Consider the following 15140-nt stretch of genomic DNA (forward strand, 5'->3'; position numbering starts at 1 on the left):
CTGTTTGAGGGGAAAAAAAGACATTGATTTTGCTGTTTCTGGAATATAATTTTTTCTTGATGCAGTCAGAAGATGAAATACTCTGTGAACCTCCTGGTTTCAGAGGTATCTTCCAGTGCTGACACTTTGTGATACTGTCTTCAAGCCCTTGGTGCTTTCACCAACATCTTCACAGTTATCGGCATGTTATCAGCAAGTGTTCTGTAACTCCTCAGAATGACCAAATGTACCCTTGTTTTTCTTTTAGGGTTTATATGGTTTTTAGATAAATTTTTACCTATTTTTTTTTAATGTCTTTTTTATGTCTAATTTTAGTTACCATCTTCTTATGGTGAATTTGTGGTATTGCTCATGTAAACTTTAATAGAAGTACAGGTGGCTGTTAACCATTTTGAGTTCATTCTGAAATTCTGGAACACTTGAAAATGCAGCTGAGATATCTTATCTACAAAAAGTCCTTGAAAAAAAATAACAGTTAATAAACCGTTTTCTAAAAATGACCCACTACAGAGAAAATCTTTGTACTTTAATCAAGTTGGTTTATTCTGTTTTACTTTCTTTATATTGCAAATAATTTTAGACTATTCTTGGACTTTAAGATAATCTAGGAGCTTTATGTGGTATTTGCTGATTTTGTTTTTGTTTTACAGATGTAGTAGCATTTTTTATCCCTGTTAAAATCTATCACATCTTTAATTTACTTTGAGGTGAAGTAAATATGGTTTTTAAAATTTGGTTGTATGGATTGAAATAACTTGGTGCTTCCTGCCACTTGAGAACCTGAGATATGTATGTTTGAGTTTCTACTGCATTATTTTTAGAATCTCTTGCTCTTGGCTGTTTCTATTCTAAGAATTCTCTTGGAACCTGTTCCATGGTAGTAGTTCTTGGGGGTGGAGAGTGATAGAGGGGATGGAACACAAGTGTAAACTGAATTCCTGTGTTCTGGCAACTGGGTGCTTATTGGAGAAGTACTGTCATTTACTACACAGAGCTCTTTTTCCAGAAAAGGAAACAGAATTTCCCCATGTGAGAGTATGCTGAAGGTGTTGATTTTTACATCTAATTTCCATGCCTTACTCATTTTCATAATTCATTGGTGGTAATTTTTAAGGATATTGGTAGTAATTTTGGTAACTTAGGCTTTTTACTTTGCTTTAAGAATACACTGACTCCAGAACCTTTATGTAAAATATAAGAAAATTTGTCTGTTGAATCATACATCCTGTTAACTTTGCATTTTCTGAGCTCTGTTTTCTTTTCCCAGAGGATTCCATTATATTTAAATATTGTGGTTTAGAAATAACCATTTTTCTCTTTTAATTAAGATTTACTGCTCCAGGTTATTCATAAACTATTGCTACGAAAGACCTTTGGCATAAATATTGCAAACGGTTATTTCCAAACAACAATATTTAAACATAAACTAAGCAATGTACTTTTCATGTTTTACAAAGCAGTTATTTTGGTTTAGCTATGGAGCAGAAGCCTAATCACCTATTCATTGTTGAATGTGGATTAAGAATTGATGATTGGAATGGAGATAGAAGATGGCGCTAGCAGTGAAGAACTCTTCTGCCTATGAAGCAGATATAAGAGACTGCGGATTTGATTGCTGTGTAGGGAAGATCCCCTGGAGGAGGGCATGGCAACCCACTTCAGTATTCTTGCCTGGAGAATCCCCTGGTCAGAGGAGCCAGCAAGCTACAGTCCATAGGGTCACAAAGAGTCGGACACGATTGAAGCAACTTAGCACACACACATGGAGATAGAAAGTCTTAATGTTTATATATTGAGACAGTGAATTAGTAAATTTTTTATAGTTTGAAACATAAGGAGCTTATGGTTAATCTGATTGACAACTGAGAATTTGGATATACTCCATCAAAATGTTTGGTTGTAATAGCAAGGTTATTATAAAAGTCTTTTGTAAATAAAAAACACTCAGTCTTAATCCATTCAGTTTAGCCTATTTCTGTACTTGCAGATTTTCATCACCAGATGGCACTGCTGTAAGAAGAAAGTTTCATTTTGTTATTTTTAATGTACCTAGTTTATTTTCATAAGTAGAGGCACTGAGGGATAAATAAAGTGAGAAAAGAATCACATTATTCAATTTAAAAAATAACTGTTCTGAACTCTGTGGATAAATAAAAGATTTTTTTAAAAGGTTTTACCCTTGGAATACCCACTCAGCCAGGCAGATTTTGGTTGGATGCTTAACTTTAGATATTTAGCATAGAATTATGGAGTGAAGAATTACAGGGTATTAATGCTGAAAGTGATTTTAGAAATAAGTAATCTCTTTATTTCAGAAATACTAGTATGTTTCACATTTGTATGATGCCTGATAGTTAAAGTATTTGTATGTATGTTTTCATAGCTGAGAATACTAAACTCAAAGAAAGCTTTTAAGATAATTTTGACATAACAACCTTGTTTATATAATACAACCAAAAGAATAAACCCAAACCAACAAAATCTTCAAATTGTTTATCTCAAAAAAGGATGCAAAGTGTGTTATTCGTACTGACAGTGAGAGATTCAAATAGAGGAAAAAGTTTTAAACCATAATAGACACATAGATGTTCTCATTAATTGGTTATTTGCTATTATAGTGTATGCAAAAGAGTGCAGTAACATGCCTGTAGCCTTAAGCATTCCAGTTGACAGAGGACCTATTAAGAAAATCAATAAATGATGTTAGGACACCTAGTTCAGTACAAAGCTTGTGAAACCTTTTTTAGCTAAAATCGTTTTCAGGGACATAATTTTCCTTGTGATGCCTGAAATGGTATCCTGAGTTATGATGTCTCCTCTCTTTGGTATCCTGAGTTATGATGTCTCCTCTCTTTAAATTTAAGATCAGATCAGATCAGTCGCTTAGTCGTGTCCGACTCTTTGCAACCCCGTGAATTGCATCACGCCAGGCCTTCCTGTCCATCACCAACTCCCGGAGTTCACTGAGACTCACGTCCATCGAGTCAGTGATGCCATCCAGCCATCTCATCCTCTGTCGTCCCCTTCTCCTCCTGCCCCCAATCCCTCCCAGCATCAGAGTCTTTTCCAGTGAGTCAACTCTTTGCATGAGGTGGCCAAAGTACTGGAGTTTCAGATACACAGGTCCTAAAGATAACTAGAAATACTTGTTTAATGTCATTTCATTAACCTGAGATGTGTAAGATTTATAAATAGAGGTACATTGTTTCACATCATGGGAGTGCTTGCTTTGGGGTCTCCATAACTGATTGTTTTAGAAAACAATTCAATTTATGTATTGTTCTCTTTTGGAATCATTGACTCTTATGATTTGGTCTTTCTTAGGTAATTCTTAATTTTTACAGTTGGGATATACATGTACATACTTACTTTGTTGTACAGCATAAACGAATACAACATTGGAAAGCAATTATACACCAATAAAAAAAAGATACCAGCTTCTATCACATGTCATTTCAACACATTTGTAAAAATGTCTCTTCTGTTGACACCTACAGAGTAGTAAAGGGAGCAAAACAAAATGAGTTTCTGGTCTTGTTTATGAGTTAAGTCTGGGAAGGCAAGTTAAATATAGAAGAAATAGAGAATTTATAAGCTGAAATATGAATTGCATGTATATACTTTAGAATTCAGAGGAAAGTCAGTAGATAAAAGGCATTAGGAAATAAAATCCTAGAAATCTGTAGGCTGTTTTGGAATATTTTAAATGGACTTTGATAGAAACTTAAGGGTGGTTTAGGTTATCTGCTGTAAACTTCTGGTCAACTCTTGCTGGTTTTCCTATTGGATAGTTTTCTATTGCTTCTTGTTTCATAGTATTTCTTTCTTTTTTCTTGGCTGTACTGAGTGGTTTGTGGGATCTTAGTTCCCCTACCAGGGATTGAACCTAGGCCCTCAGCAGTGAAAGCTCAGAGTCCTAACCATGGGACTGCTAGGGCATTTCTCTTAGTGTTTCTTCCTTCTCTCCTTTCTCTTTAATTGAAATATAGTTGATTTATAATGTTAGTTTCTGGTGTACAGTAAAGTGATTCAGTTTTACTTATATATATATATTAATATTTCTTCCATTATGGTTTATTACAGGATATTGAATATAGTTCCCTGTGCTATACAGTAGGACCTTGTTGTTTATCCATCTTAGTATTTAATAAAATCCAAATACTACTACTTATCAGATGTATGTTGATAAAAAAATTTCCTAGTTTATGGCTTGTATTTTCACAGGGCCAGCTGCCTTTTTGTGAACAGAAGTTTTAATTTTTAGTTATTAATCTTTGGGACTTCCCTGGTGGTTCAGTGGTTAGCACTCCACATTTCCACTGCACAGGGCATGGGTTTGATCCCTGGCTGGGGAACTGAGAACCTGTATGCCATATGGTGAGGCCAAAAAAAAAGTTATTAATCTTTGCAATTTTAACACCTTTTGACTCTTAAGAAAACAATTACTGTCATGAGATAAAAATTCCTTTTATGGGGTTAAAAAAATTAGCCTTATTTTCTTCTGAAATCAGTAGTTTTGCTCTTTGTGTAAGAGTCAGACACGACTGAGCGACTTCACTTTCACTTTGCACTTTCATGCATTGGAGAAGGAAATGGCAACCCACTCCAGTGTTCTTGCCTGGAGAATCCCAGGGACAGGGGAGCCTGGTGGGCTGCCGTCTATGGGGTCACACAGAGTCGGACACGACTGAAGCGACTTAGCAGCAGCAGCAGAGTACCTGTAAAGTAACTTTTATAATGTATGGTTTAGGAAAAGACATTTTAAAAACTATACTCAACCAGTTCTTTTAGCCTCTTTGAAAGTCCATCGTTTCCTGACCACATGCATCCTGTTGGAAATCATTTTCTGGGCTTTCTCTTCTGATCTGTTGCATGGATTGTCTGCCCTGTCCCAGTTGTGTACTGTGGTAAATACTGTAGCTTATAATCCTTGATACCTGGATGGTCAGTCTTGTGCCTTGCTGTTTTAAGAAGCATCTTCTGTTGACTATTTGTTCCCTGTGTCATTTTAGAATCACCTTGTCAGGTTTGAGAACAAAACCCTTATTAGACTTTTGTTGGAAAATCTAGTTGAGGAAGAATGATCACTTTTACTGAGCGAACCTTTTAAAATAGGAGTTAGAGCACTTTTTTTCAAGGACCAGATAGTAAATCTTTTCTGCTTTGTCTGTGTTGTAACTTAACTATTCAGTACTGCCATTGTAGTGCAAAAGCAGCCATAGACAACTTATGTAGAATTTTTTTTTTGTTAGCTGGTACTTAGGTGTAATCTTTGTACATTTATTTTTATTTTGTATGTAAAATTTTGCTGAACTTATTATAACAATGTATCTGAAGATTCTTTATATTTTTTATTAAAGTATAGTTGGTTTACAGTGTTTCAGGTGTTCACACTTTTTTTCGGGAACTGTGATTTTTTTTTATTTTTTGAATTTATTTTTGGCTGTGCTGAGTCATCATTGCTGCATGTGGGTTTTTTCTAGTTCTGGTGAGTGGGGGCTACTTTCTAGTTGCTCTGCACGGGTTTCTCTCTTGTGGGACAAGGGCTCTAGGGTGAGTGTACTCAGCAGTTGTGGCTCACGGGCTCCAGAGCACTGGACTCAGTAGTTGTGGCACACAGGCCTGGTTGCTGCATGGCACGTGGGATGGAACTGGACTGGTGATTGGACTCGTGTTCACTATTGGATCTCCGGGGAAGTTCTTGACGAAAAGAATACTAAGAAAATTATTTCCAACTGGATATTCTTGTTTTACTGCCACCTTTTTGTAGAAATGCTTTGTCACTAAAATAGATTCTTACAGACTTTTAACATGTTCCCTAAACATGAAATAATATGACCATTCTACATTATTTTGCCATATATATTTCCACTCTCCATTTCCAGCTTTTTATTTAATTTGATAAAGCTTTTTATGTGTAGTTATTGGAATTGGATTTGTTTTGCTGTTTTCTCTCTTTTTAATATTTATTTACTTATTTGACTGGGTTGGGTCTTACTTGTGGTCCATGGGATCTTTCTTTGTGGTGCACAGACTCTAATTGCAGTGCAAGGGCTTAGTTGCCCTGCAGCAAGTGGAATCTTCCCGGACCAGAGATCAAACCGTGGCAGCAGAGAGAGAACTCTGGCTTTTTAAAAAGAGGACCTTGAGAAGGCTGATAATGAGTTTCTAGGCTTCCCTGAGTGGACGGATATGATTCAGTCTAAACGAGATAGGTTGGATCAGGAGATAGGTTGGATCAGTTAGGGCATTGTAGTATTCTTTTGCTTGGACATCTCATTCATTGAATCATCTTTTAAGTGGCAGAAACAGTTAAATCTCAGTTTAAATTTTCAACTGAGTAGGCTTAACATTAAAATTTAATATCAAGTACATTATTATTATTATTTTATACTTTTCCAGGGAGTATTTTATTTTTATTTTTTTAAAATTGAAGACTAGTTGATTTAAAATCCTGTGTTTGTTTCAGGTGTACAGCACAGTGATTCAGTTATATATGTTTTTCCTGGTGATATTCCATTACAGGTTACTATAAGATATTGACTATAGTTTCCTGCTATACAGTAAATCCTTGTTGCTTAGCTATTTTAATTACAGTGATGAGTATCTGTTAATTCCAGATTCCTAGTTTATCTTCCCCCAGCTTCCCACTTGGTAACCGTAAGTTTCTGTGTCCGTGTGTCTGTAAAGAAGTTCATTTTTTTTTTTTTTTTTTTTAGATTCTACATATAGATGATGTTGTCTTTGTCTTTGGCCTGCTTCATTCACTATGATCTCTATGTTACTACAAGTGGCAATATTTTATTCTTTTTCATGGCTCAGTAATGTTCCATTGAAGTACATAATTTTCTATGTGCCGCATTTAGGCCAGCTGAGTCAAGCAGATATTTGTAGGCCATAGATGATTAGTCTATTTCCAGTTCATGCTCCTTAAGTGGTGTGGTTCAGAGGGGAAGATGCATGTGTTTTCCAGTTAATTATATTCACCTGAAACAGCAGACTTGTAAAAAATATTGTAATTTTAATATAGAATCTTTATTTATTTTTGGCCATGCTGGGTCTTCATTGCTATGCTTGGGCTTTCTCTAGTTGCAGCAAGCAGGGTCTCCCCTCCAGTTGCAGAGCATGGGCTTCTCGTTGCAGTAGCTTCTCTTGTAGATCATGAGCTCTGGGAGCGTGGGCCTCAGTAGTTGAGGCTTGGCAGGCACAATTGGTTGTGGCGCTTAGTTGCCTTAAAGCATGTGGGATCCTCCCGGACCAGGGATCCAACCAACAACTGGACCATCAGGGAAGTCCTACAGCAGACTATTTTAACACTACAATTAGTTGATTGGGTTTATACCATCTCAGCAGATCTTGAAAACAATAAGTTTGTTCAGAAAGAACATAGGTAGTATGCTGATTAAATACCACGTGTAAGTTTATTGAGGGTCAGCATTTTCTCCTAATAGTTTCTTTGGGAACAAGCAGGTACCTTTTGTTCTTAAGGAAGCATAGAGCCTATTAAAACAGTGTGTGATATAGGATTTTGTTTAATGACTGAATTAGCAGTTATAGTCTGCATTTTTCCTGGAAAGGAATACCCTTAAGCTGTAAATACATTTTAGAGTTCTGCTAAATTCTTAGAGCAGGTTTTTAGCCTGGACATCCATCATCATTGAGCAGGTGGAGTGGGTTGTTCCTGAATGGGTTTTAACGGGAGAAGGAGTGAAGATGAGATGTAATTCTCTTGAAATTTCAGGCAGAAATTTCTGTGGATGTGCCTTTTTCTGAGGGGAGGGGCCATAGTTTTTATCAGTTTGTCTAAGTGCTTAATGGCCCAAAAGCTTGAGTCACCGTATTATATTAGAGTGAAACACATGTTTAATGACAGACATGAAAGTGTTATTTTTACCTTTAATGAGGTTGCAAATCTGGCATCTGAGACTGTAATAAACTGGAGAGAGAACATTCTTTAGGAAGGTATGTTTTCACATATGTATTGAAGCTTAAAGTACATGAGAAAGGCACCAGAGTTAGCAGCTCTTTACCTAGTGACATCATGTATGACTTAAGTGGACTCTTGTTTAAAATCCAAGTTCTTTTTATTTTGTGGGATGTTTCAGCAAAGGATCTATTCATCTTAACTCACGTCTACACGTCTACTTTAATTACTGAGTTGAGTTGTGACATTCTAATTACTTTCATGGTAACATGTGGATCATCAGTATCATTTTTAAATTCTTTTTTATGACTTCTTTCGGCTTCCTCTCATATTCATAGCAGTTAAAAACTTTGCCGTTTTCTTTTGTTCCTCCACCCCCCACTCATCTAGTATGTCTCTTTTACTAAAAAAGTAAAGATTGATAAAACCAACTCTGTTGACTGTCTCTCCTAATTTTCGAAAAATTTGGCTGATGTTGCACCCGCCCTTTTATTCATTCTGTTGGCCTGAGAGAGGGCTCCCTCTTCTTGTCCAAGGGAGACTTTTTATTGCTATTTCAGTTTAATGCCTCTCAGTTATCTCCTCTTTGGCTTATGGATAGGCCTCTTTTATTCAGTAAATATGTATTTGGAAGAACAAAGTGACAGGATGGATGTAATCACTGTCCTCATGGTGCTTACAGTATATTAGAATTGCTCAGTGTACCTCATCCTTACAAAATTCTACTTTGTTCTGTATCTCCTTCTGGTTACTACTTGCAAGTATGATTAGTTAATTTACTGTCCCTCTCCCTCATTCATCTTGGCTTTTTCCACTCCAGGGTTCTAAGCTCTGTTGGCAGTGGTCACCAGTGACCTCCTAGTTTCAGAGTTCCAGTGGACCTTCGATTCACACAGTGATTTTTTAAATTCTTGAAAATATTAAAGGGTTTACTTTTTTATTTTAAATGTTCATGTTGTTTGCTATTTTTTAGCAAATAACTTTGCTATTTTTCTGAGCGTATATGACTGTCAGGAAAAGTTAGGAAGATGGTGCTAAGGTGGGCTGCAAGTTATGGTGGGTGTTGTGTAGCTTGTTTACATAAATGAGAGTTCTGTCTCCTCCATCCTTGACGTTGGGCTACTGTTTTGCTAGTATAGGATATGAAGGCAAGAGTTACTCACTGGTTTGATTTGTAGGCTCTGTACCCTAGGAAATAAGCAACTGGGGCTCACTGTGTTGGATCTCATTGGTCTGTAAAACCTTTTCAAGTTTTATTTCTGATTCTTAAAATGGGGATATGCCAAACTCTATAGAGTGTTGAGTATTACAGTGAGTAATTTAAATAAAACATTTAGCTTGTTGTTCAGCATGTAATAAATTTAAATAAAAAGTTGCTGTCACTATATAAACATTACAGTTGAGCCATATTACCTTTTATGGGGAATAGTAATTGGTTTTTTCCCCCCTCACTGTTGTTTATGTTTCTGTGGACCCACCACTGATTATACTTTATCATATATACAAATTCACTTCTTAAGATGGTCAAAAACATTTTCTTGGAGGCATCTCTTTGGTGTCTCTCTGTTTTCCTGCTCTGATTAGATTTGATTGCTCTGTAGGCGTCCTGTAGTCAAGATGTCATCTTGATAATTTTTCAGTCATCTGAGGGAGCCACCTCTCCTGTCTCCTGTGTTAGACCTCCTTCTTATCCCCTAGTCTTTGGCAATCACTGATCTACTTTCTCTAGTTTTGTCTTTTCTAAAATGTCATAAAAATGGAATCATACAGTATGTAGCTTTTTAAATCTGGCTGCTTTTGTTTAGTATAATGTATTTGAGATTCATTCATGTTCAACAGTTGGTTTCTTTTTATTGCTAATTAATAGCTGTATAGATATGCTACATGTGCTCACTCTTTGAACACATTTGGCATATTTCCAGTTTGGGGGACCGTGAATAAAGGTGCTGTGACTTTTCAGATTATTTTTGAGAAAAGTGGCCTGTGGCCATCCCGAACTACAAGGGAGGCTGAGAAATTGAATATTTAGCTTTCACCCTCTTTGCAAGAGGACTGCGAGAGAAAAAATATGTTGTAAAGGGATTTTGGTAGGTAATTCATGGTGTCAGTTGCAAATGGCCTTTTCTTGGTATGCTGTTTCAGAGGTTTTGTTTGTTCCAGGAGCTTCCTGAGTATGAGGTCCGCAACCTGTTTCTGTCTTCACATTGATTGGAATCTTTGCTGAATATAGGATTCTAGGTTGGAAATTATGCTCTTAAGGCATTGTTGCACTGTTTTTTAAATTGAGGTAAAGTATACAGAATTTACCATTTTAACCATTTTTTAAGTGTACTTTTTGTATACTTTATGTTAAGTACATTCACATGGTATTGTGGCCATCCATCTTCAGAACTTTTTACATTCTTCCTCAACAAAAATTCCATACCCATTAAACAATAGCTCCCCATTTCCCCAAGCTCCCAACCTCTGGTAACTATTATTCAACTTTGAGTATGAATTGGACTACTCCAAGTAACTCATATAAGTAGTCATAGGATATTTGTCCTTTTGTGGCTGGCTAATTTTGCATAGCATAATGTCCTCAAGGTTCATTCATGTTTGTTGCATGTGTCAGAAATTCCTTTTTAAGGCCGAATAATATTCCATTTTATATTTATACTCCTTATGTGCTTAACCTTTTATCTGTAGATAGAAACCTGGGTTGCTTCCACTTCTGAGCTGTTGTTAGCTGTTTTTAGCTATGAACATGGGTGTACAGTTATCTCTTTGAGACCCTGCTTTTAATTTCTTTGGTTTCTACCCAGAAGTGGAATTATTGAATGGGATGGTAGTTGTACTTTATAGGAACACAATACTGTTTTCCATAGTGGCTGCACCATTTTATATTCTTACCAGTGGTATTCAGGATTCCAGTTTTTCTGCATCTTCTCTAAACTTATATTCTGTTAAATTTTTTTTTTTAAATCATAGTAGCTATGCTATTCAGTGTGAAGTGGTGTTTTGTTGTTGTAATTGTGTTTTGATGGCATATTGAATTATGTGCCTGGCACTTAGTTGCTATTGAGTAAGTGTTGAGTAAATAAAGGAAAATTACAGTTGTTTTTGTCTTATTGGAAGATTTGTTATTTATAAGTGGTTTTTGCCTTAAGGTATAGCTTGCTCCTAGACATCACATTTTGAATTAGATTATTGGTAGTAAAGTCTCTGCTGGACATAATATTGCCTTTGGGTTCAGATACCGACTGCAAATGGAAAGAGGCAGCTAAAACTACATATATAAATAGTAGTAACTATATACACTTGTCCCTTGGCATCTTGCACCTCCCTCAGATACCAGAATTTTGTGCATGCTTATCTCCCTTATAGAAATTGCATAATTGGGACTTCTCTGGTGGTTTAGTGTTTGACTGTATGCTTTCACTGCAGAGGACATGGGTTTGATCCCTGGTCAGGGAACTAAGATCCCCCATGCCAAAAAAAAATATGGCAAATAATATTTCTTGAATATAACCTACACGCGTCATGCTGTATACTTTAAGTCATCTCTGGGTTACTTATAATACCTAATACAATGTAAATGCTATGTAAATAGTTGCCATAGTGTGGCAAACTTGAAGTTTTGCTTTTTGGAACTTCCTGAAAAAAATGTTTTTCTAATATTTTCTATTTGTGGTTGGTTGAATCTGTGGATGCAGAGGGCCAACTATATAGTGGTAAACTAATTGCTGGTTAAAATTGAGATATTTTATATTTTTGTTTAGAATTGCTATAATCATCATTGAGAGTAGTATTTGTTGTACATGGCCTTTACTATGTTGAGGTATGTTCCTTCGTCTACTTTCTAGGGAGTTTTTATCTTTAACAAATGTTGCATTTTGTAAAAAGCTTTCTCTGAATCTATTGAGATGATCATATAGCTTTTATCTTTCAATTTGTTAATATGGGGTATCACATTGATTTGTTATGTTGAAGAATCCTTGCATCCCTGGGATAAAGCCCACTTGATCATGATCTATAACCTTTTTAATGTGTTATATTCTCTTTGCTAAAATTTTGTTGAGGATTTTTGCATCTATGTTCATCAGTGATATTGGCCTGTAATTTTCTTTTTTGTGGCATCTTTGTCTGGGTTTTAGTATCAGAGTGATGGTTGCTTCAAAGAATGAATTTGGGAGTTTTCCTCCTGCAATTTTCTGGAAGAATTGAGCAGGATAGGTGTTAGCTGTTCTCTAAATTTTTGATAGAATTCGCCTGTGAAGCCACTGGCTCTGGGCTTTTGTTTGTTGGAAGACTTTTGATTACAGTTTTGATTTCCGTGCTTGTGATTGGTTTATTCATAAGTTCTGTTTCTTCCTGGTTCAGTTTTGAAAGATTATACTTTTCTAAGAATTTGTCTAAAGAGATGAACCTGGAGCCTATTACATAGAGTGAAGTAAGTCAGAAAGAAAAACATATATGTATATTAATGCATATATATGGAATCTAGAAAGGTGATACTGGTGCTCCTATTTGCAGGGCAGCAGTGGAGATGCAGACATAGAGAACAGACTTACAGATATGGAGGTGGGGGAGGGGAGGAGAGAAAGGAGAGGATGGGATGAATGGAGAGAGTAGCATGGAAACATATACACTATCATGTAAAACAGATAGCCAGTAGGAATTTGCTGTATGACTCAGGGAGCTCAAACCAGTATTTTATAACAACCCAGAGGGGTGCGATTGGATAGGAGGTGGGAGGGAGTTTCAAGAGGGAGGGCACATATGTATACCTTTGGCCGATTGATGTTGATGTATGGCAGAACCAACGCAATACTGTAAATCAGTTATCTCCCAATTAAAAATAAGTTAATTTTTTAAATTGCTATAATTGTAAACCCTAGACATTTAGACTGCCTTAGTAAAATTGGCTTAAAAGCTACCAGGGGAATCTAAAATCCTTAGTGGGTAGTTTCTTGAGAATTTCCTTTCTAGAGAATCTTTGTTTTATCTCATATTTCTTCCATATCCCTGAATTTTATCCTTGCTGTTTTTTTGTAATCTGGAAGTTTTGCTTACCATGTCTGATTTCTTGCAGATTTTCTATTTTGTGCATACGTTATTTTGTATATACTGTATATGATGACTTCGGTGAGCAGTGACCGGTCTAGAGGTGCTCGGGAAAAACCACAGATTTCAGCGACACAGACAACACAACTACAGAAACAAGTGGTACAGGTAAGTTTTTGTGGAACTCTTGTTTTCTTTGTTTAAAATTACAGAAATTAAGGGGCATATATGCGTTCATGTTCTCCTTTGTAGGAAACCCAGGATTTTGAAACTTGTTTTTAAAAAGATAGTTTAGGGATTTCTCTGGTGGTCCAGTGGTTAAGAATCCACTGCCAAAGCAGGGAACACAGGTTCAATCCCTGGTCTGGGAAGGTTCTACATGCCATGGAGCAACTAACCCTGTATGCCACAAGTACTGAGGCCCACATACCTTAGAGGCTCCACAGTAAGAGAAGTTACCACAATGAGAGAAGTCACCACAATGAGAGAAGTCACCACAATGAGAGAAGTCACCACAATGAAAGCCTACCCACCACAACTAGGCAGTAGCCCCACTCGCCACAGTTAGAGAAAACCTTCACCAACAACCGAGACTGAGTGCAGCCAAAAGTAAAATAATTTTTTTTTTTTAAAGAAAAAGATAGATTGAATTTTTTAAACAAGTAAATAGTCTGTAATAGGAAAGAGGAAGTACAGATTCAGGTAAAGTTGTTCCTTAACCGTTTAATCCTGAACTTTTTCCTGCTACTTTATTAGCACCTAGGCCATCTCCTTTTTGTTATTAATCTAGGTGTGTCCCTGGAATGTAATATGAAAATCTCAAGTGGAAAACAATGGAAAACAATACTCTGAAGTAGAGAGAAATCTGATTACAAGAGATTTTTTAAACTGCTGTCTTTTCTGGGACTTCCCCGGGTGGTTTAGGAGTTGGGACTCCATGCTTCCACTGCACAGGCATGAGTATGATACCTGGTTGGGGAGCTGAGATCCCACATAATGTGCAGTGTGGCCAAAAAAAAAAGTGAGTTGTTGGGAATGGAAACTGTCTCCATCTCCCACCCAAATAAAATTTTTGGAAAGCCGCCCATTGAGCTTTGAAAAGGATTTCTAGACCCTTAGATTTCTGATTTCCAGAGAATCAAAGTCTACAGAATGGAGGAAGGTGGACTGCCAAGTATTGTCTCTACTAGCTTTTCCATTGGCCCTTTAAGTGTGGCTCATTTTATAGAAGAAAAAAGCTGCCCACTGAACTTTGAGAAGGATTCCTAGACACTTAGATTTCTGACTTTCCTTATAAAAAAACATTCGGTGAGAATTTCTCAAAACAGTAAAATCCTTAACCCTATTCTGGAAAGTGTTTCTTAAGGGAGCAACCTGAAATTGGGGGTAGAACGTGTGTCCCTCATTCCAGAAGATACTTCCTGCCCAATCTAAATGTCTAATGGTAGAGGCGCACTGAGACACCCTATCGAGGCGGCAGGGTGTAAGAACATGAACTCTTTTGAATCTGAGTAAACCTGGATTTGGGACCTAAGTTTGCTGCTTTACCATTGAGATGTTATTACTTAAGTCTTTTTGAAGCTCAGTTTAAAAGAAAAATTGCGAACTCTGTGTGACCCCATAGACGGCAGCCCATCAGGCTCCCCTGTCCCTGGGATTCTCCAGGTAATTTTTAGATGGTGGAAGATCTCTCTGAGGAGTGAGTATCGATCAACAAAACCTGGAGAAACAAAAGAAACTCATGAAGACTTCCTAGAGAAGTCACATCTTCAGGTTCAAATTGCCTTAATATTTGGTTCAAGAATATTAGACTATGTCTTCAATTTATGTGAAGGTAAATTTGACTTCCTTGAACGGCTCTCAGACAGTTTGCTGCTGAATATCATTTCTTACCTGGATCTTGAAGACATTGCCAGGCTTTCTCAAACATCACGCAGATTTGCAAAGGGGAGGAGCCAAGATGGCGGAGGAGTAGGACGGGGAGAACACTTTCTCCCCCACAAATTCATCAAAAGAGCATTTAAACATCGAGTAAATTCCACAAAACAACTTCTGAATGCCGGCAGAGGACATCAGGCACCCAGAAAAGCAATCCAACTCTTCGAAAGGAGCGCGACTGAACAAAGAGAAGAAATACAGCTCCACCCATCAGAACACCGACACAAGCTTC

At 36.8% G+C, this 15140-nt stretch overlaps 1 protein-coding gene across 1 annotated transcript in view; it reads left to right on the forward strand.

The window, feature by feature from the left end:
• UBAP2 (ubiquitin associated protein 2) overlaps nt 1-15140 on the forward strand; it is a 119280-nt gene that overhangs the window by 18590 nt on the left and 85550 nt on the right. The window contains 1 exon segment of the mRNA XM_010840116.1: nt 12999-13138. Within this exon segment, the coding sequence (XP_010838418.1) occupies nt 13040-13138 (99 nt within the window). The 5' untranslated portion in view covers nt 12999-13039.

Source organism: Bison bison, unplaced genomic scaffold, assembly GCF_000754665.1.
Source record: "Bison bison bison isolate TAMUID 2011002044 unplaced genomic scaffold, Bison_UMD1.0 scf7180017864141, whole genome shotgun sequence".
In the NCBI taxonomy this organism is placed as follows: domain Eukaryota; kingdom Metazoa; phylum Chordata; class Mammalia; order Artiodactyla; family Bovidae; genus Bison; species Bison bison.